A 22,040-nucleotide genomic window follows, 5' to 3' on the forward strand; every position below is an offset into this window, starting at 1 on the left:
ACCAGGGGCTGACATGGAAAATGTAGGTCAGCTCTACTGGTGCTGAAGAAACCCTGCAAGATCAGTAGTCACCAAGCTCGGAGTGCTCAGAAGCCTTCTGACATGGGTTTAGCAGGCTCAGCTGTCTGCCTAACAAGGTCAAGGCCCCTGCTGTGTGTTTAAATAGAGAGAGAGGGACCCGAATTCATATGGTAAGAGTTATCTTCATCAGCCTCCTGGAGCAGCTTGAAGGGAATGCGCAAAATCATGAGAGCACCCAGAAACTTCCCTTTTAATTAGTTCTTCTGGAGGCTGTACGAACTCCCACTTGCACATAATCCTAGGAATAACACAGGATTTTGCTGACATCACCAGCTTTAAGAGAAGTAAAATTCTGTAGTCTTGCTCTTCAGCAATGGCCAGCCTCCAAGAGCTGCTTGGGGTGTCCAGCTCAGTGTTTCTCTGAGACTGAGCTGCCATAATCAACTGAAATAGACTTCAGAAACAACAACAAAATCCCCAGACCTGATAAGCCTGGGCTGCTATAAACCCATGCTATTTTTGCAGGTGGCAGAGTCAATTTTTCCTACCGAGGCAGGCAAAGAACACTGCTTTACTATTGGGGTGAGATAACATCAGAGGCTAACAATCAAGCTGCAACCAGCTCATGCATCCAGAACCAAGTCACACAGCTCCAGTGCATTGTGATTGCAAAACAGCGACGCTTTGGTCTCGCGCCTGTTCCTGCCCTGCCCTGCATTCAGTGAGGCACGACACCCCAGACAGAATTTGTAACTTAAAAGTCAGTTTATCTTATCATTGCCCTCCTGCAGGACTCGAGCACTAGCAGAGACCTTCAGTCGAGGTTTGAGACCAACCTTCACCAAGCAAAAGAGGGGCACAAAAGAAAAAGCTCCCACCACCCCTGAGCTCACTGCAATGTGTGTCCTTTCCGCCCCTGGAAGAACAAACTCGCTGTTTCTCAGGACATCACCACGAGGCTTTGTACCTGCGCTGAACTCCTAACACGAGAATCCACCCCCCCGTGCTCACAAACAACCGGCAGGTGCTGGAAATCTCAGCCTCTGCCAGGCAGCACTGACTGGGTGCGGACTGCTTGCCAAAACCGTGCTGCTCTTCAACACAGCTCCCAGGCGTTTCACGGATCAAAAAGAAAACCAGAAGGAAATGGCTGCAGCATTGACTCAGTCTCCAGCCCATCAGACGATGCCTGCAAACCGCAGCTGGCCTCTCAGAAAACAAGGCCAAGCTCCCAAAGCACCCCGAGCCTGCTTTAACAAGTTCTCTGCCTTGCGGAATTACGGAATCTCCCAGAGCGACACTGCAGACATTTCCACGGACATCCCAGCGTTGTGTCAATCAGATTCCGCAATAAAACAGCAAAAAGCTGCATGTAACGTGCCAAAACTAGCCCGAAGAATGACTGTGTACACTGCACAGCACTAGATCTGTATCAGCGCATGGAACAAACAGAGGAAGGCGAGTGCTGCTGGTGGCTGCCCACAGCAGTGGGGAACGAGATGTTCCCTTAGTTTGGGTTGAGGGGCAGAGATAATAAAAGTGCTGAAGTAAAATTCAAGCACCTAAAGTCCTGGAAAATTCCTTTCTCCAGTTGACGCTGATCCCGGAGCACACAGACTCCCTGGGACACTTCTCTTTTCTTCCTGGAACTGCTCTGACACCTTACACTGCCTTTCTGCGTGCGCTCGGAGCTGCACTGGTAAGACCAGTTCAGCATTTAGCTCTTCCTCTGCTAATCAGGTTCCACACGCTCATTAGGCAGTCCTCAGCCCGAAGCACGAGGGCTTTTTTTCTGACAGATGTACGCTGAAAGACTTAACACCATCCGGCCTTTCACAAAATGGAGTTGCTGTTGCCCTGCTTTTACAGCATAATGGGATTAAGAGCTCGCCTCCTCCCCTCACCAGCTGCCATTTGTCTTTGAAGTCCTCATCAGGACACTTCCATCTCAGTGAAAGCTCCACTGGCAACATCCCACAGAACCACTCAATTCCTCTCCCTAGCATCCTAGTGAAAATGCAGCCATCACAGGGCTGGCACTACGAGTAATCCAGGGTTAGAAATAGGACACACGCTTTTCCCTTCCCTCAGGGCAGGGGAGATGAAGAGCAGCCTCACCTGCAGCAAGCAACATTTCCCTTCAGGCCATGCCCAGGAGCTTTGGGAGTTTCCTTCCCAAGGCCAAGAGCCCAGCAGCAGGTGAGGTTAGCCCCTGTGTGTGTCTCGACACCCAAGTAAGGCCAGATGGTGCACATTCTTCCTTCTGCCCTTTAAAACCTCTGGATTGATGGCACGGATGGTAGATCACAGCACAAAGGGAGATCAAACCAACCTGCTTCCTATTCGCTCTTTTCAGACAATAGAGGTAGCAAGAACAAAAGCTGAAATCAAAGAACAGCACGGGAAGAGTTCAGTCCCTTTTGCAAAAACTCAGATATTTCCAGGGATGGAGTGTTACTGGGTGGAAGGTCCTTAAAACTTCTTAGAGCCCAACATTTTGGTAAGGGAAGTGAACATTCAACAGAATCCTGCAGCCTTATCTAATTGTCTGAGTTGCAGTGTGACATCCTCTGCAGAACAGTGGTTAGCTGGAGTCACCTTCCTGCCTGCCTATTAAAAGCTGTCCTAGCGAGCTGAGGAAACATTAAAGTCCACCTCCATACACAGCTTCTCCTCTTGCAACAATCAGCAGCAGCAGCAGAATCCAGCAGTTATCCAGGTCAGCTTGAATTTACACTAACATAGGAAGGGCTATTTTTCAGAATAATGCCTGATTTTCCCCACATTAAACAGATATTTCAGCATATGAGACAACTGAACTTACAGAAGGCACGAACTGCATGATCCGGGCCAGTTCGGAAGTCGCCTGCATTCCAGATCACTCAGGTCCACCAGACTGACAGCCCGCTCAGTCCACGCGAACGTTGCCTCCTTCTTGGTTCCACTGTGGACCTAAGGAGGAAAACCAAAACCTGAGGTTAGGCTTTCTGCCAATTTGGTCTGCCTGCAGCATCACTGGCTACCAGCCCATCAAATATTCCAAGGCAGAAAAGCTCCTCAGTCACTGACTGCAGATACTTGCTGGCTTCCCAGCAGACAGGCTTTGCAAATGTTTATTCCAAGAACCATATGGACTGCAGCTTACCCAGACCAACCAGGGTAAAGAAGATTCATATCTGCATGCTGCTGTTCTTGCTTTACTGATGTCATCATGCTGAAGTTTCCTGGAAAACCGCTCAGTATCCAACAAGATGAAGCCAAGTTACCAGCTTCAGCTCTTCAGACCATACTACACATCGAGGGAGAACACAATATATTAGACAATAAACATTAGGCAAATAGCAGAACAACAGAAATCTGATAAATAGTTCGGGGAAAGAGCTGGCATCTTAGTGACCTTTACAGCAATGCACAAGCAGTGTGCTGTCTCTCCAGCCAACACAGGAATGGAGTCTTTTGTGCCGCCAGATTGACCCAAGCTCTTGGATCAGATGCCAGCGTACAGATCTCACCTCTGCCAACTGCTAAACCCTCCCAGCCCAGGGAGCCCAACCGGGAGATGTTCCAAGCCATCAAAACCCCTCGTTAGCTGAGCATCGTGTGCTGCTGCCTGCCCGTCAGGCGGCTTTGATGTAATTGGATTTTCTGTTCTCTGTAAATATTTTAGAAATTGTCAAGTCCAAGTCTCAGGATGTGGGCTTTTTTCCCCTCTTTTTCCTCTAGACAAGCATTCTGAGGCTCACTGTGCTCTAAAACAGACAGCTGACAGCTAAAAAGAAGCAAGTTGAAGTGACCAAAGGTAAAACTTCAGAATGCAAAGTCACTGTTTCCTGCCAGGTCACGCACTGGTTAAAATAACGTAGTCAGAACACAAGCAAGACAGCCAGTTCAGCAGATGTCATCTATTGTCCTTTAAGAAACTGTACTGCCTGTGAAGGGACAGATGTACAAAACCCAATCCTTTTTAAAACCTGTATGTCAGGAATTATACTGCTGTTGGTAGATCCCCAAACCATCTGCATGCATCAACATTTTGATAGGCGGACAGAGAAAGAAAGAAGAGGAAACTGATCTCCAAACTTACAAAGCCCTTTGCCTCTCCCGGGAGCTGGTTGTGAGCAGGGAAGCTGTTTGAAATGGAGGCTTTTACAATGTAAACATCTGTCAGTGACTCGCCATGGTGAAAGCTTCCCCTGCACATTCCATATAGAGTATTAAACAGCCATTAGCATTAATGTTAGCTAAGTGTGTGCAAGGCTCGAGACAGCAAGTGAAAACATAGATCATTCCTTCTGTTTTGCTGTCATCAACAGCAATCGACGTGGACTAGCCAAATAGCTTTGCTTAATACATAGATATTGGACATTGTTACAGTGAAATCCCCCACACGAACAGTTTATTTTTCACCGAGCTGTTTGCACCAGAATACACCCTTCTTTTTCTGCACCCAAACACCCAGCTCTGTGTACTCTCTGCCTCCTTCTGACCAGCTTCCAAATGACATCTTAACCAGTCTGCCAGTTCTGAAAACAAGCAGAACTGCAGGAGCAGCAGCAGCTGCCCAGTTCTCTCCCCTTCCACACCATCACACCATTATTCTTCCTATCTTGTCATCCTTCCCTCCAAGATCTGGTCACTGGACCGTCACAAACCTGTTAATTATCAGCAGGGCCTTAGGCAAAGCTCCTACACAGCAATTCAACAGCAACACAGCTCCCAGCTCCCTCCTCCTCGATATCCTTGAACCAAGCAGCCTTTTGTGGGGCCACGAAGCAAGCAGATAAAAAGTAAAATAAAAATAAATAGGATGGGAGAGGAGTGTGAATATTTCTGAGGGAATTTCAGGAATCTTGTTACAGGATTACTTTTCAAACCATTACCCAGGCAAAACGGGCAGTACAGGAACACGACTGGTAAGGGAGTAATTCCTTAAGCTCACACTGAATCCTTTCTATGAAGTAACTATTGCAAAAGTGACTACAGTGTAATTGCTTTTTACTGGGTACTACATAAAGTTGTACCAACGTACTAAATTTAATCCCACCTAAGGCCACTAAATTTAAAACCCCTGGAGTCTGCATTAATTTAGATTTATTTTATTTTATTTTTAATATTTGGCTACAATATACCTGTGTAACTTGAAACCACAACAGTACAACGTAGCCTTTGAGATTTCTTTACATCTGAGGTCTGAATGAAGAAATAGGGTTTGCTGGATAAAAAAATATTCCTTGCCTCTATCTTCGACAGATCAGTTTCCACATCACTGAGCTTCTGAAAAGTAAGGATAGAAGAAAAGAATCACTACAAAAAAAAAAAAAAAAACAAAAAAAACAGGCCTAATAAGACAGTTATTGAAAAAAAAAGCCCTAGTTAATCAAAAATCTCTCCATAATCAGCAGTAACAGAAAAGGAAAAAGCACCTCAATTAGACAAAAACATTTATATTGGCCAGCAGTCCTCATTATTTCTGCTTCACAGTTCTTAGATTCTCAAGATCTGGAAATCAGAATTCTAAATACTGCCAGTATTTTAGTTGTTATCAGCACATCATAGAAAGCACTGGCAAGTCACTTGCTACAGAACATATATTATTTAGATAATTCCTAGCCACATCATTGATGTGTGATACTTTTCGATTCCATTAAATTAAGACTCATCCCCAAGCCTATGTAAAGGCTTTAGATCTGAAGAAATCCCATCCCCTTATATCACTTCTGTATCTTGCCTATCATAAAGCAGGCAGGAATTAAGAACCTGTTAATGACATCTGTGATTTAAACGTCAAACAGCTGTCAGGATTTCAAGCAATCACTCTGTCCTTACCCAACCCAGAGACTAGCACTGGCAGATGTGTCAGTGCTGTAAAATACAACTGGATGGCAACAGCTTCTTGCCTCCCCTAAGAATTGCTTCATTTCTGGGAGCTTACATCACAGATTTGACACAGCCTGAACTTCAGGTTTTGGCTTTGTGATTTTTACTTCTAGCGTGCAGAGCACATGATTAATGGACAGAATGAGATCAACTACATAGAATTAGCTAATTGTTCCAGTCTCTAAACTAGAATACCAGTAACTAAATTTGAGTACAAGATTTCTGCAAAACCCAAGATCACGTTCTAAAAGTAGAGCACTAATGAAGGCTCATTAATAGGCAAGAAAAACCCCTTTAGAATTCTCAAGCTAGTGCTAAGTACATCTATCTACATAATCTCAAATGCTTTGGCACATATGACATTTTAAAGTTCCTTATTCTCTACAATTAGAGACTACAAAAATAGTACAATTACTAGCAAAGACTACAAACAAGTGATATAATCCTAATACACCAGGTCCTTACAGAAGCATTATTTACAGGTATCTTTTCACTGGAATTTTCACCTTCAATAAGGAATAGAATTCTCAGAAAAATAAATCAGCAAGGATTTGACTCCATTTTGACAGCTATCTTAAGGTGTTCTCTGGTGTACCTGGGGCTTGTTTGCTAAAGCTGCACGTAAGGACACTGTTCGCTTCACAGCATGCTCATTTATCTTGTAGTTTCACCTCTATCCTACAAGACATTATCAGGTTATCTACAAAAACACTACAGAATGATTTAGTAAAACTGTGGTTCTCAGCCTTCCTGTTCTATGCAAATGTTGTTTCACAAAAATGTGTAAGAGTAGTGGTTTCCACCTGTGATTAATGACTTATTTCAAGGAATTATTAGAACAAAAAGGCCAAGCAGCTCACAAAATCTACATCATGTACCTCATATGCTTCTTTCATCAAAAATTAAATTTGCCTGTTCTTCAGTTTAATAACATTAAAAACTATATTCTTTCATCTACAATGAATGTTTGAAATAACAAAGCTAATGAACCTTCCTACTTTTCAGACATGGAATACAATTTGATGAAACCTTGAGTGTGAAGAAAACACAAGGGAGGTGAAAACAGAAAAAATGCTTTGAATTTGCTTGTACGTGTATACTTTTTTCATCAGACAGCAATAGTATAAACACTTAGGTTCTTCATTAAAGAAAAAAAGGGTTTCAGGCCTCTCACACCAGAATGCAATTAACAAAATGTTCACTAACTGAAACACAGCCATTTGGTGAATTTATTTAATTAAGGAGCAGTCACAGTTTATGCCAATTCAATCACCAAGATAGCAGCGTTCTGTTCTTTTCTGTTCTTCCCATATATTCTTCAATTAAGCATAGCTCAGCTTGATATTTTGGAAAGTCTAAAGCCCCTAGAATTCCAGAGAGAACACATACCTAGATGTTTGTTTGTTTTTTTAAATGGATAAACTATTAGACTCCCTTTATAAGATGTGACATAAAAAAGCATTTTCAAAATAGGCTACGATAGGAGTATCTGCCTAGTCTCTTTGTTGTGCATTTTTCTAATTCATGTAGTGCATATTACAGAGGAAAAGAAATTTTACCCTTATCTGCATTGTACTTCTACGATTAGGGGGAAACTTGTTTTCCATCTCATGTATTTGTAGCAAACAGGCATTTTTCCTCCAGCTGATACTCAGAACTACTTTTTAGTCTTGTAATAAAGTCTGTCTGCTCCAGCATAACTGTGGTAACAGAATAAATACAAAAGGAATTAAATTGTCAAGATAAAAAGATGTTTTCGTAAGACTAAGGAAATCAGAGCTGTAAGAAAAGTAAGAGCACAAAGTAATTCCTCCTCCCACACACCAAACCCACAGAATTGAAAGTTTCTGGATTACACGACGAAGCTCACCCTGGAAGAGATGATGCTGAGGAGAGAACGTTGAGAATCTGTAATCGAAGCAATGTAACTTGGCTTCAAAAGGTGATGGAAAACACAAGAATTCAAACATTATCTCCCAACAGGAAGTATCTAAACATGGCAAAAGCAAGACAATACATACTTGTATAATTTTAACATTTTTACAGTAATGCATGTGGAAAGGGATGAATTCTTTTTATATCATTTTAATTGTCATTGCTGTATGCTGAATGTGAAGTGCTTTGAGTCACTGATGAAAAACCATTTAGTAACATTCTGAAATAAAACTAAAGAACATTTAAAGAGCATTTAAAAATAAATGTTAATGTACAGACTTTATGTGATTACAGAGTTCAGTAAGGATTGGGCAAACTGCCGTAATTCTCCACCATTGGTACAATTCTGTACACACAGAAATCGGTCAACTACAAAAATGTCCTCCTAGACAATGCCGAGTGGCGTATCAAACGTCTCCTTTACAGCACACAGAAGATAAAAAGACATGCCTTATAAAAAGACAAATTAATTCAACAAACACAGCAAGAGAAAAGTGCTGCTTTCAGCCACACCAAAGCAACTCCTCCAGACTTCAACAGGAGTGTGAGCCCAAAAGGTAGCATATAAACAAGGGAACATACAAACCTTTTTCACAAAGGAATACAAACCGCTGTATTTACAAATCAATCAAGCACACTTAGCCCTGAACACAATTTAGACAGTTCTCATCATAAACAATAGGCTTATTATGCACTTTAGATTCTATAATGCTTCTAGTTTTAGCAGGGATTTTTTGAAATTAAAAGTTGCAAATAACCTTCAGTACAGTTAATCCCTTATACTTAATAAATAAGAAGCATTAAGAATCTTCATGGCATTGAGATGCATAGAACTATAAATGGTTTCAGAGTCTATAAAAAAAAAAAAAAGTCTTCTGTTACTGCAAAAAAAATAGCTGAAGTTCTTCAAAGAAGAATGGCCCCGGTGGTATGTTCATGTGCCAAAACAAGCCTCAGTAAGAGAGGCCATCACTGCATGCCAAACCACTGTTCTTGATCTGCCCACTGGGCTGCTTCACTATCACTGCCTTCCAAGTCCCCCTCTTCTCCACTTCCCTCCATATCATCCACATCTTCTTCCTGGGTTGCATCTGTTGGGCTTTCCTCTTTTTCCATTTTCTGCATTCCTTCTAGTGACTTCTGATCGTTTGGATCCAAACTGAGGGAAAAGAAAGGAAAAAAAAGCATTGACTTAAAACTTAGTATTTTTTTTTTATTTGTAATGCTATCATAAAAAAAAATCATCTTGTTTTGTGCACTTCCTGTTTAGCACCACCAAGAATTTCAAATTAGTAGATGCAGCTTCACCTCAGGCTGACAATAACACCAAATATTACATCTCTATACAAAACCATTTTGAGCCTCACGAATGCACTTCTCTAAACATCACGCTCTTTAAGGAAACTTAGTCAACTCCTTCAGACAACACTAATTATAAGAATGTGGAAGTAATAAAAATTTAAATGACTATGACTAAACGCATCATTTACAAGACAAAAATAGCTGATCCATTTACGCAACACGAGTTTATTGTGGATGTAATGTGCTAGATTTAAGGTAAGTTTAACTTTTTGAAATTGAAATATGTAACATTTAACGTAACTTTATAAGATAACATTTAGGTTCTTTATTGAATCACCTATTTAAATTTACTTAATAGCTCGTGCTCATAGAGCACCTTCTATTCTAAAGGAACAGATCCTAAAGTTGCCAATTTAATAATAAATACAAAAATCCACACCTTAATCTTTTCATCAGTAAAGGAGCTGTACGCCTGGTGACATGTTTACCGTTAACACCATCCCTAAATTTTGCACTTCTCAGTTCAAAGCCTTATGAGCAACTAATTCATTATCAGGTCATGTTGTGTTTCTGTTTTAAGGGAGAATGATGTAGAGCTACCTCTGATGCATGCCCTAACCAATTAGTGACTCAATGCTCAACTTTTTACTTGGAGTTGATTATGGATTCTTATAAATACGCTGCAACCTTGGAGTCTCTGGGTTACCTTAGGGCAATACTGTACTGGTCCATCGCTTCCTGGTATTCGTTGACAGCTACAAGAAAGTCTCCAAGTATTCGATGCAGAACACAGTCACTCTGATTAGCCAGCGCGTTCCTCAGCAAAGCAATTCCGTCTTCATACTTTTGTTCTCTACCTGTTTATTTGCAAAACTACAGTTTTAATTAATAGTTTAGACAGATCTATAAAAGTCAGACTGTGCAGTAAAAGCCATCACAACATGGAACTATTTTTTCCCCTCAGAAGTGACAGCATGAAGGATAGTAGTAATATACTTTCTGTAAGCAGTAAATGCTACACTCATGAATACGTATACTTTGAAATCAAAACATTTTGCCTGCAATTGTTTTAAGTGCTGCAATGTCAGTTGCGAGATGCAATTAATTCTTGTTCTTTTCCCTTCAGAATAGAACTGACAACCCCCTGGGCTGCAGCATCACCATCACATTCCTTGCATTGATGAGGCTGCATAATACTATAAAACATAATTAATATTGTAAGTAAGTTGACATGGAAAAAGTGAACTTACTAAGAAGTTCTGCTTTCTTTACGACAGCTTTAATGTAATCAGGTCTTTGTGTCAGCGCTTTGTCCAATAAAGTTTTTGCTTTTTCCTGTGTGACTGGATCTTCAAGACAGACTGTTGCTAACAAAGTGAGGGTCTGCGCGTTTGCTCCCAGAGTTTTATACACATTATTTGCCATAACCATAGCTTCTCGGATACTGTTAGATGCTAGGTAACATTCGATGAGACCTGATGATGAAAAAGGAAAACATTTTAGCATTACTTTTAACTCTGCAAGAAAATCCATATTCCTCTGAAAATATATCTTTATATCTTTTCTTAACTACTTGCCATATAAACTTGTTCCAATTTAGGAGACAGTATGACAAAATGAAGTTCCCAGTGCAAATAACTACACAGTTCACATTATCATCTGAAACTGATTTTCCCAAAACACCCAAGTCTCTTTATAGCCAGATTAAAGAATTTAAAAACAAACATCTTTTTTGAAAATCGTTCTTATAAATACACATGTTCTCTATTATCTCTCATCTAACCACTTTTCATAGAAATGTATAGTTTTGGGGGTAATAATAATGTACTTACTAGAAAGTCAGCCTGAGGAAAAAAAAGAACTCCTATTTTCTTGTTTGATAACAACAACAATCATCACCACCACGCCAATGCTATCTTTCAATAGCTTCACTTCACTCACCTTCATAGCAATCCAGCCTGCAAGGTGCAAGACGTATTGCTTCACGGAAGTGTATTATTGCTTCCTGTACCCGGCCCATGTTCCTAAGAGCAGCTCCTTTCAGCAACAGAGCTTGAACGCTATTACTATTAAGCTGGATAGCTTTGGCTCCTAAATATAAGGCACGGGAGTATCGTTTACTATAGAAACTATGACACCTACGGAAAGACAAGATGGATTGTAAACATGTACTGCCTGCACACATTCACTGAGGCTTACAAGAGAGAAGGAAAAAAAAAGATTACAAGCAACTGTTGAGCTTCTTGGGTTTCAAGTTAAAAATACATGTTCAGGTAAAAACAAACTTCTTTTCAAAAGCTAAAAAAAAAAAAAACACAAACAAGCAAAAATCAATATGAATATTAAACATTATAGCTATTTAATATATCATTACTCCTGAACAGGTATAGTAACTCAAAGAGGTTTAGACTTACTGAAAACAACCAAAATAGGTATTTATTACTAGCTAAAGTTACCCCAAAACCAGAACACAAAGGTTAGAAAAGCACCCTCTGTACAAAAAAAGCTGAATCCACTCTATCAGCTGTAATCCACCTCATGCAGCAAATCAAGAGGGTCATGGTAAGAAAGGAAAGAGAACATCTTACCCAGACACCACCCAGGGTTCTGCATGCTGATCAGAAATATTGAAGAGACGGCAGCCCAAGTTCTCCACATCCTCCAGACGACCTTCCCGTGCCAATAAATAACCATATACATCCATTCCTGAAGCAAAACATTTGAAGGTCAGTCATCAAGAAACGGAAAACTCATTCACAACAAGAAATAATAAAAACAAACTTCTTAAATTATTTTTAATAAATGCTTCTTTGGCAAACCACATGAATAGCTACACTACCTTTTAATTTTAAATGACTGGCAACACAAACACCTACTCTGACCTGTGCAAGTACCAGCAACTGGTCAATGTACACAATTTTGGAGTGTAAATTCTGAATTGAAAGCCAGGTAAAGCAATATTCAATATTCTACTGAATGTTTGTTTGCATGTATCTGCCACTCTAATGTTACTCACCAGATCATTACACTAAGTAAACTTTTTTTTTTTTTTTAGGATTTACTCACCTTTTATTAGGTAAGGATCCAGCATTTGTGCTTGTTCAAATTTTAGAATAGAGTTTTTATTATCTCCAGCTCTGAAATACAGGTCTGCTAAGCTCCCCAGTAAATCTACATTATCCCGCAGCAATGACTTTTTCTCTAAAGAGCTTTAAGAGAAAAGAAACAGCTGTTATTTATACAATGTCATTTTAATATAATTATACATAAATATAAAATATAATTTGATTACATCATGCTCTTTCAACTCTTACCAAATGGTATTGATTGCTCTCGTGTTATCTCCAGTATGCACAAAAGCATATGCCTTGATCCACACTGAAAGCCAGTCCAAGTTAGGAATACTCTGAATTACATTCATTGTCATAGAGGCCACTTCCGCACCTTTCACGGACAGTGAGAGCAAGCCTATTCAGAAAGATACAAAAATGAATTAATTAAGTCAACATAAACAATATTAAATACAAATTAACTGTCTGAAGACCAGAAACTCCATCCCCTGACAAGCACAAAGAAGCAGTTTGTCACAATGTTCTTTATAATTTCCATAACGCATTCAAATTACAGTGAATTACCTAGTCCTAAATATAATTCAAATTATAACACTTTTTAGTGCTGAAGTACTTACAGTATGGAGAAACCTACCTAGTATGGCATCAAGTGCTAACGGGCACTGTCTCAGTACTTCTTTGTAGCTTGTAACGGAGGAGCGTTCTTGACCCGCTTTCTTGTACAGATTTGCCAGCATCATGTTGATCTGTAAGGAACACAACGGCACTAGAGTCAGGTATGAGAAAGGAGAAATCCACACTAAAAAAAGGTCACAGCTTTGCCTTCAAATATGCTCCCTCCCTCCTGTTCTGGGCAGAAGTTATAATTGCCAACTTTTCTTCTAAGATCACTATAACATGCCATTTACTATAAAATTAAAATTGATTATTCTGAGTCCAAACATAAAATTTGTATTCTTCTGTATTGACATAATACATCTTGAAATCTCAGTATTTTGCACATATGATGTCAAAAAATGAGCAAGTGTTTATGTATGATGCCAAGAAGGACCTGTATATCCATTGCATTAACTTTCAGTGCATGTCTCTGATCAACAGAAGTTTTCAAGTAGGAAGGCAGAGAAAGTTTCCATTTGGCTTCTGAATAAAGTTCTTGACGAAAGAACAGAAATGATTTGAGCTCTACACAGCCCAATTAGTTTTCTGCTACAACACCTTTCACTAGTGTGTATAAGTTAAAAGCTTTCTTTCCTTAATCTTTTCTTCTTTTTCTGCTCTGTAATTTGGTCTTTAGACAGAACACCTGTACATTACCAGAGCCTAAGCCACATACACTGCTTTAGGATAAAATATAGTTGATTGAGTTGATGCCTTTATCTTTTGGCCTTTATGACTTAACAGAGCCAGAAGGCACAGACTCAACATATTTAGCACCTCAGTCCACAATGGGATCTAAATATTTAGCATTATCTAAACTGTTATTAAGAAGGATGAAGTGAATTGGAAAGACGGAGCATCGGCATTCCTTCAATTTGCCAAAGTCTTCATCCTTTCAAGCATCTTGTGTTGCTCAAACTCTACAATAAGAAATGATGTGCAACTCCTTATACATTCTGGGTTCAGGAACATATTAAAACACTTGTTGAACTTTAATAATCATAGTTTAACAAGTTCAACTGACTGCCTAGGCTACAAGTGTCTCCCCTTCAGCTCCAGCTGGTGACAGAACGTCTTTCCTGTCCAGCGATACACAGCTTTTTGATGGAGGTTAGGACTCTGCCCAGCTACATCCACAAAATAAAGTAAGGCACGTTAAACCTGTACTTGGCTCTCACTTTTTGAGCCCCACCTCAAAGCCAGAGCAAATTATTTGGTTATCTCGCACTCACTCGCTAACTTGCTGTAACTCAACAGTTTACAATCATATGAACTTTTTTCCTGGTAGAAGTGACACGCGTTTGTTGAGAGTAACCACACTTTCCCCTATGAAAACTACTCATGACTACATCCAAGAAAGAATGGACAATGGATGGATGATACAGATTTCAAGCTCTATTATACTCAAAGACATTGCTTTACTGGCCTAAGGATTAGAAATACACTGACCAAGGACTTGTGACAAACATCTGCCAGAACAAACCTTTGGGGTTCTCTGTCTGGAAGGAATCCCATCCAGAATAGCAATGGCATCTTTATCTTGCTTCAGCATCGTGTAACATTCAGCCATTTTATATTTCACTTCAATTTCAGATGGTAAACACTGAAATAAAACACAAACATTAAAGCACATTAAAGTCACATTAAAAAACGTAAATAACATCTCCTCATTAAACGTTTACAGTATGTTAGAAAAGTCTAGTGCAAGAAAATTAAAAATGCAACTGACCGTTGGTTCTCATGTCTTCAAAAAGCATGAATTGCATGTATAAAAAAACCTCATGTTCCAGGACCATATTAAGGTTTTCATTAGAAAATAGGTTTATTTGACATGATAAATCCACAATTTAACACTACATCATTAAATCAATAACATTAACTGAACAGAGGGATGGTGATCATTTTATGCAGCACATTAGTCAGTTTTTAAATACCTGGCTTTGGGGGGTTGATGCAGCATTCCCAGTAGAAGGTCTTACTTTTGAAGTTTTACTTAAAGCCTTTTTCTGCTGCAAGGCCATCGTGTACTTACTGACAGCATTTCTATACTCCTTATCATGGAAAAGAGAATCCGCGTGATATACGAGGAGTTGGTATTTCTGAGATGGTGAAAACAGTTCCCTAGGAAAAAACGCAAACAGACTGAGTTCAGCTAAGAGCCAAAGGGATTCCAAAGCATGTGAAGCTTGCTTTGTCTGCCTTCAACTCCCAGCTGTTGCTGCTCCCTTGCTGCACTGGGAGGGCCCCTGGGTAACAGGTACAACCCCTCACAACGATGAACTGTGAGGATTTCAGAAGGGGATTCCGGCGTTAATTACTACCTCAAACAACTCTTTAGGGAGTTAGGGAGAGCCCTAACACTGAGCCCTCCTCCTCCTCGCCTCCTGCCCCCAGGCTCCCCGCGGGCCTCCCCCTCAGCCGCCGGCGGGAGGGCCACTCACGGGTTGTTGCCGCTCATCGTCAGGAGAAGCCCGCTGAGGAGCCGCACGTTCGAGTGGAGCCCGGCGGAGGCCATCTCCCGGACGTGCTCCACCACGCTCATGACGGCGGCGGGAGGGCACGGCAAGGAGAAACGGGGCCGGGAAGGGACCGAAAAGAGACCGGGAGAGGACAGTGAGGGGACTCGGAAGGGAGCGGGGCCGCCGCCGCCGCTTCAAAATGGCGCCGCCGCAGGCCCCTCACACGACGCCGCCTCCGCCGCTGCCCTGACAGGCGCTCGGCGGGGCAGCCCGCGGGCGGGGCCAAGGCCCCCCGATAGCTCCGCCCGCGCAGCGCCGCCTTCCCTCAGTCGGCTGAGGGGCGGGCGGGGGACGGGAACAGGGAGGTTTGCCTCAGGCTGGGCACTGTGTCGTAGGGGACTGGAAGAGGACTTCCCCAGCTCAGTAGTGTTTTGTGTAAAAAGATTTAGATTCTGCGTTTGCAGAGCTCTTAAACCCAGCCGTTTTTCTCTCAAAACCGAATTTTCTCCCCAAACTTCATTAACTGTTGGCTGTGGCAGCTAAGTGTGACAGAAGTCTCGGAGGTTCTGCCTGTAAAAATAGACAACTGAGAAGAAAGACCCTTTAAAATCCAGGTTTCTTCTGGGACACGAGCAGAAGAAATGCTTTAACTTGTGCCACCATTAACTATGAGGCATGGAACTGCCTCTCAGAGGGTCGACCTCACAGCAATAAGATGAAACAGACATGTTGGGATTTTTTTCTTACATCAGCTTGATTTTTTCCACTCCCTTTTCTACTGTGAAAGGGAGTAAAATGTGCGAAATGTAGAACGTGGCTACTCTACTGCCACCAACAGCAGGAGGAGCTGTCAGCTCAAGGCCACCACAGCTCTCAGTGACTGTGCCAAGCAGCCCAATGTTAAGGAACACAAAGTGTGTTGGTGCTATATGGTGGCAATGAAACAAGCATTGCCACAATGTTTTGCCACTAACTGCAATTTTCTGTTTAGAAAATAAAACAAACTCACATTTGCAGATCTTCAGGAAGCCATCAGATTGATCAAAACAATTTTTGCTACTATCGAGCTCATTGTTTGTCCAAATCTGCCATCACAAAGGCAGCCTTGGACTAAGTTGTATGTAATCTGCCTGCATTACTCTTTGAAGATGTTTTAGTACAAGGAAGCACTGCTCTGAAAAAGATGTTAAATAATCAGGACGTTGCTGGAGACCACAGCCCCTGCATTAATCTTGTTTATAATACGAATGATTCACTTCTGATTACTTTACCATTACACAATAATGATGGCTTTTTCACCAAAATTTTGATTTTATTTCTTTGAAAGCTATCCATAAGACATAAAGCAGTTATCACATTAATTACAAGCTAAGTTTATTGAAAAAAGGTAAAAATCACTGTACTTTAACACGTGATACTGAGACTCTAGCCAGCAGAGCAATTACATACGCCCCCAGGCACACACATTTCTCCTGTCTAAACAAAAGCCCTGTTTTAAATGCTAGCTGTAGCCACTGATAATAAAGCAGCCTGCATCTGAAACAGCACATTAGAAATCTTTTATTAAGCACCAGCTTAATATTTGCTTACAGTACTCAATGATCTTTTTGCTTTAACTTCCTTTTACCTCTCATTGATTTTTTTTTTTTTCACGAGCACTTAATTCTTCCTTGGTACAAAACATACCCAAAAAAAAAAAAAAAGAGACAAAATCCTTTACACGTGTTCCTGTGGAAATGCTTAATGTTGCTACTTTGCCTCTTCACTGCCCAGGACCTGAGAGACTCTTGTTCATGAACTGTCTCTTCACGAAGCAGATCCACCACTGCAGAAGAAAGTACAAAATAAGAAAATATGCAAAAGCAGTTTCAATGCAATAAATTAAATAGTGACTTCCAAGTACTCTACCACTGACAAATAATAACAAATGTTAAGGCTCCAATTTTGCATATACGGTTTTCCCTATTGGTTTCTATTGGAATTTAGGAAAACAAGATGACAGGAGTGACAAGATGATCCAATGAGTTATAAAACAGGGCTGCAGACTCTGAATTAAGGTAAGACATTCTCCTTTCTACTATTTCAATACTATTTTTGCCATTATTCTGTATATGCTATCTCTTTCAATATATTTAGTCCAGTATAATAATGAACAAAGGGATGCATCAGAAGGCTATGCCTTTGAAACTAAATTAGCCTAACTACTTTCAGTATTAAAAACAGTCATATTTGCACATGAAACATATGACCAAGAGGTAATTCGTGTATTGATAGGCTATTTTTTTAATCTGGGTATGAGGCAAAACGGTTTACTTCAAGGAAGGTATCAGATCAGAACCACCCAAGAAGATAAACAGCATTTCTCATGCCTGTAAATTTCTGAAAACCTGGAATCCTTAGCCGACAGCATGTAATACTTTGAAGAATTGAATGAGACACCAGTTATTACTACCCTGCTTTTAAAAGTTGCCAAAATCGTCATTTGCTGTCTTACAATATTACAGATGAAATGTATTGAAAACTTGCAGTCTGATATCCTTATAAAGTCAGGGAAGCCTGCTCCAAAGTTACCCACCCCTGATCTTTCACCCCATCACCTCACTCCTCTGAAAAAACAAGCAAGTCTCTCATTAAATCTGTGTTGATCACAGCAAAGCCTTACCTTACTAGGCTTGTCACTCTGAGGATCAAATACTTTTTCACAAAGCCGAAGACCGGTTTCTTGCCTGAGCTGCTGCAAGTAGGCTCTCATCACCTCTGAAACACAACACAAGCACAAAATAACACCAAGTGAAATTGAATTTATCATGAAAGCATCGGACACCAATGCCTACAGCAGAAACTGTGAGTTTTCACACCTTTCAGCTTGCTGGCTGGCTGAGTTGGTTTGTTCAATGTACAGCCACACTTGGGATTTTTACATTTAATTTCATATAATGTTAATATAATTTTATATAATTATAAAATCAGTAAAAATGGTTAACCAAACCAGTTTTTTTCTCTTTGGTACCTTTGCCCATCATTACAGACTTCCTCTTTTCCCAGTGTAGAAGTTGGCTTGGGCTCAGTTACAGAATTTATCTAGCAATTATGTTGATGCAAAAGCCTCAGATCCCTATTGCTCTGTTCTGTTGGATTTATGCATCCAGGGAAGTTTTTGGGTCCCTGAGGTCAGAAAATCCAGCTCATGCAGCCCACAGAAGACAGAGCTACAGATTCAGAAGATTCAGTTTTCAGGGTCACTTTTCTAGTCATAGTCACAAAAATGCAGCTGATAAAGTACGGGCCAAAGGAAGCTTTCAGAGTTCTTGGTTTATTCTTACCTTCCTCCTGCTTGTTGGTAGGTTTGGCATAAATGGCATTAAGTGGAAAGCCCGGTTCCCCAGGGATTGGGAAGTTAGTGATTCCTAGCGTGTACATCTCCTTCTCTCCTTGGCCTTTGGAGTTACACTGGAAGAACCAGGCAAACAATTGATTAAAACTTCCAAACAAAAGCCTTAGACTCAAATATTTTACCAGTCACTAAAAGACTCATCAAAATTATCATCACAACATCTCTTTGGAGATCCACAGCCTCAACTATTTGTGGCTCTGACAACTGGGACTGTGGTGAGCAGTGTTAGTTGTGCCCCTAGGAGGAGAACATCAGCAAATACTCTTAAATACAATCCCAGAACAGACTGTTTCCCTGCTTACCTTTTGCAGCTTTTTCAAGCACTCAGAAATGTAGAGAGTTATGTAGATCAGTGTTCTGTCGGCCTCATTCTGCAAAATAAGAGCACACACAGAGTCCAGACACTGTTAGACTACAGGATGTTTTATGGAACTGGTAAAAGTTTGAAACAGGAACGAATTCAAACCATTTGTGATAACTTCCTCATCAAAAAGGAACTTGTAATTCATGACATTTATCCAATTAAAAAAAAAAAAGTGGGAGGAAGGGGAGGTTTTGTTATCTAATAGGACTATTTAACATGAAAAGAAATGTATATCTGTACCATCAAATATCCAAGTCTTACTGTATACACAGTATCACAAAAAAATTACCTTAATTTCATAATTTTTGAAGAAAACATTGGCTTTGAAGTAGTAGATGGCTTCGTCTATAATATCTACATCCTTAGCTTAAAAAGAAAAAAGAAAACCAAAGTTAAACGGTGTACCAGTGCACCACATTTGATCATAACGTTTATTCACTGAAGTAGATAAAAAATGATTCTTCCAAAAGCAAAATAATTTAAAAAATGCAGAAAACAGGGCTACGCTATAGTCTTTGCTACATGGAAGACTGGTGAACTCAGACCATAATATTTAAGTTTCCTACTCTAACAGGAGTTCTAACTCCTTTTTCCTCCTTCCACCATGACTTCTCACTTCACAAAGGGCAGCAGTTCAGCAGTTCCCCAGTTTCCTATTAGCTGAGTAACTTGAGTGTTCAGTGTTGGAATGCCCCAGACTAAAGTTTTGTTTTTTTGCTACCCTACAGTGCTGCCTTTCTTCCTCATCATCATTCGGCTTCTGAGCAGCCGAGCGTCCTCAGCCTCTGCCCCAAAGTGCGAGTTCTCTGCAGTTAAACCTCTGCTTCCTCTGACATCAGAGGCTTTGCACCACCACGTCCTCCTCAGAGCCTGCTGACAAGCACACTGAGACACTGGAGGAAGTGTAAAGATAGTAACGGTAGGCTTAATTTCAATTACTAAAGTAACCAAATTACCCAGAGCTGTTCCAGATAACTATTGTATGATAATTTTCTATGGCTTGTAACACTTCAGTATCTGAAAACATCACCTACAAAGCAATCCATTTCTAAGCCACAACTCCTCACTGTTACTAGGTCTGGTCTGGGACAAACTGAAACGACTACGAACAATATGCAAAGGGGCTTTCAGAGATAAACTTACTTTCCCGGGGCGCTGGGCCTTTGAACTGGCTTCTGATGGGTAACAGCGCCATGTTCCCAACTAGCTTGGTATCAGAGTCCATTAAAGTTGAGTGGTAAGCCTACAGACAGGGGAGAAGACTTGTTAATGCCACTGAAAATGGGCATTTCAGCATCCGCTTGGCAGCGCAGACAGATCACAGCTCTCTCCTGTATCCGCACCGAAGTCAGTTTTGTTGGTTAGCTGTGCTTCCAGCAACCTTTCCTTGCAGAAACAAATTATTTTTTTCTAACTGGGCCCATATCTTAGCACCATTCCGGTGACGACCACCACCTCAGCCAACACTTATGTTAGGAGTGATGGAAGGGAGGACAAAATCATCCCGGCCAACCTGTGTGTGCTGCTCCAGCCCTGGGCTGCCTGAACCCGAGTCGCAGAACTCCACAGGGGGAGCAGCCCTGCAGTGGGGCATGGCACAGGTCACGAAATTGGTCATTAAACGAGTTAGTTCTCCATCATTAGAAAGGGATTTTGTTCCACGTCTAGCTAATAATAGATGATAATTACTAAAATTAGGCTTATCGCATACATACTCAAGAAAATTTCTGTGTGCTACAACAGGTGTAAGCGGGGTAAAAAAACCAACCCTCTGAATATGCCTCTTCCTACAAAATTGACTTTGACCAGGTGACCATTGAAGAAGCCTTCCCCACCCCACAGCCCTGCCTTTGCGGGGCCGTGGCAGGCTGCTGCCCCCTAGGCGGGGGGAGGAAGAAGAAAGAGGAAGATGAAGGCTCGGGCCTTGCAGCAGCCTCCCACCGACACCAACCCCCTCCAAAGCGCCAGCCTCCAGCGGCTACGGCCCCGTTCCCCCCTCAACCCCGGCCCCGTTCCCTTTTCACCCCCGGCCCCACAGCCGAGCCCGAGCCCGAGCCCCGAGCCCCGAGCCCCGGCCCCACAGCGCCCGCCCGCGCCCGGCCTCCCGGGCCCCTCACCGGCATCTCGGAGGGCAGGGGGCGGCTCGGCGGGGCCGAGCGGGTGGATGGCAAGGATTGGTTCCCAGCAAAACCTTTCTCTTCCTCTTCCTCGGCCTCCGGGGCTGCAGGAAATGAGGCAGCAGGGCGGTGCGAGCAGGGGAAGCCGCAGCCTGCGCCGCCCCGAGAGGCGCCGCTCCCGGCCGGGGAAGGAGCTGAGGTGGGGAGAGGGGTGAGGCAGCACGGAGCCAGCCCCAGCGGGGTGGGTTTTGGGGTGAGGTGTTTGAAAAGGCCCAGGTTCGTCTGGTACTTGCGACCCACAGCCCTCCCTGGGAGCCAGGGTGTCTAATTTCCCCCCTAAATGACTCGTTGTGTGATTCAGGCAGGAAAAATGATGGGAATTTGAAGCTGAAGGGCTTGGACTTCTTCCATGCTCCATGAGCAGGACACGGTCAAAGGGATACCCCAGCTCCGCTGCATGGGGCTGGGAGCAGCCTTGGGACTGTGAGGATCCTTTCTGCCCAGACCACTCCCTGATTCTATGACTCAGCCCTAGGATGTGCCAGGCTGGAGGTGAGCTAAACCAGCAAAGTTTAATTCAGCCACATCAGGCCCCGACGTGATGGGGTTAAGGATTAATCCCAGACAGGCATCAAGACATCCACATCATGACATTAACCTACCCTGTAACTATTAAAAAATTACTTGTTTTTTTGGCTCCATGTTTCAAAGTTCTGAAGAACTATTACTTGGCTGATGTTCATGTTTTGTGGGAACGGACTTAATTTTTAATACACAAACCATATATCCCATATAGTGAGAGATGTCATGCCTATACATAGGCATCCACTGAATTTAAGCATT

The 22,040-nt window shown here is 41.8% G+C and overlaps 2 protein-coding genes and 1 long non-coding RNA gene across 3 annotated transcripts; all 3 read right to left on the bottom strand.

The window, feature by feature from the left end:
- Positions 1 to 1,683: 1,683 nt before the first annotated feature.
- LOC119718476 (uncharacterized) lies at positions 1,684 to 5,009 on the bottom strand. Its single transcript, XR_005269628.2, has 3 exons — positions 4,106 to 5,009; positions 3,167 to 3,310; positions 1,684 to 2,973 (listed from the first exon to the last, which is right to left on the bottom strand). It is a non-coding gene; the product is annotated as an uncharacterized lncRNA (long non-coding RNA).
- A 2,958-nt stretch (positions 5,010 to 7,967) lies between these two features.
- ANAPC7 (anaphase promoting complex subunit 7) lies at positions 7,968 to 15,595 on the bottom strand. Its single transcript, XM_027469814.3, has 11 exons — positions 15,305 to 15,595; positions 14,798 to 14,984; positions 14,347 to 14,466; positions 12,841 to 12,952; positions 12,450 to 12,603; positions 12,202 to 12,344; positions 11,724 to 11,841; positions 11,077 to 11,273; positions 10,386 to 10,610; positions 9,842 to 9,992; positions 7,968 to 8,992 (listed from the first exon to the last, which is right to left on the bottom strand). The coding sequence occupies exons 1-11, from the start codon at positions 15,403 to 15,405 to the stop codon at positions 8,803 to 8,805; spliced, it is 1,698 nt and encodes a 565-aa protein (XP_027325615.1). The 5' UTR covers positions 15,406 to 15,595; the 3' UTR covers positions 7,968 to 8,802.
- Positions 15,596 to 16,859: 1,264 nt separating this feature from the next.
- Positions 16,860 to 21,502, bottom strand: ARPC3 (actin related protein 2/3 complex subunit 3). The gene is made up of 7 exons (XM_027470218.3): positions 21,198 to 21,502; positions 20,224 to 20,323; positions 19,370 to 19,446; positions 19,019 to 19,087; positions 18,646 to 18,772; positions 17,985 to 18,079; positions 16,860 to 17,147 (listed from the first exon to the last, which is right to left on the bottom strand). Exons 1-7 carry the CDS (start codon positions 21,201 to 21,203, stop codon positions 17,085 to 17,087), a joined length of 537 nt encoding a protein of 178 aa, XP_027326019.3. The 5' UTR covers positions 21,204 to 21,502; the 3' UTR covers positions 16,860 to 17,084.
- Between the last annotated feature and the right edge of the window lie 538 nt (positions 21,503 to 22,040).

The sequence above is a fragment of the Anas platyrhynchos genome, chromosome 16 (genome assembly GCF_047663525.1).
Source record: "Anas platyrhynchos isolate ZD024472 breed Pekin duck chromosome 16, IASCAAS_PekinDuck_T2T, whole genome shotgun sequence".
NCBI lineage: Eukaryota > Metazoa > Chordata > Aves > Anseriformes > Anatidae > Anas > Anas platyrhynchos.

Coding starts and splice junctions, on each gene's coding strand:
- ANAPC7 (XM_027469814.3), bottom strand. CDS start 15,405: ATGAGCGTGGTGGAGCACGTCCGGGAGATGGCCTCCGCCGGGCTCCAC. Junction 12,604..12,840: donor AGCACTTGATGCCATACTAG/GTAGGTTTCTCC, acceptor CTTTCTGAATAG/GCTTGCTCTCACTGTCCGTG. Junction 11,274..11,723: donor GAACCCTGGGTGGTGTCTGG/GTAAGATGTTCT, acceptor GTCTTTCCGTAG/GTGTCATAGTTTCTATAGTA.
- ARPC3 (XM_027470218.3), bottom strand. Junction 18,080..18,645: donor TACCAACAAGCAGGAGGAAG/GTAAGAATAAAC, acceptor GTTGTGTTTCAG/AGGTGATGAGAGCCTACTTG. Junction 17,148..17,984: donor AGAGTGACAAGCCTAGTAAG/GTAAGGCTTTGC, acceptor TTTCTTCTGCAG/TGGTGGATCTGCTTCGTGAA.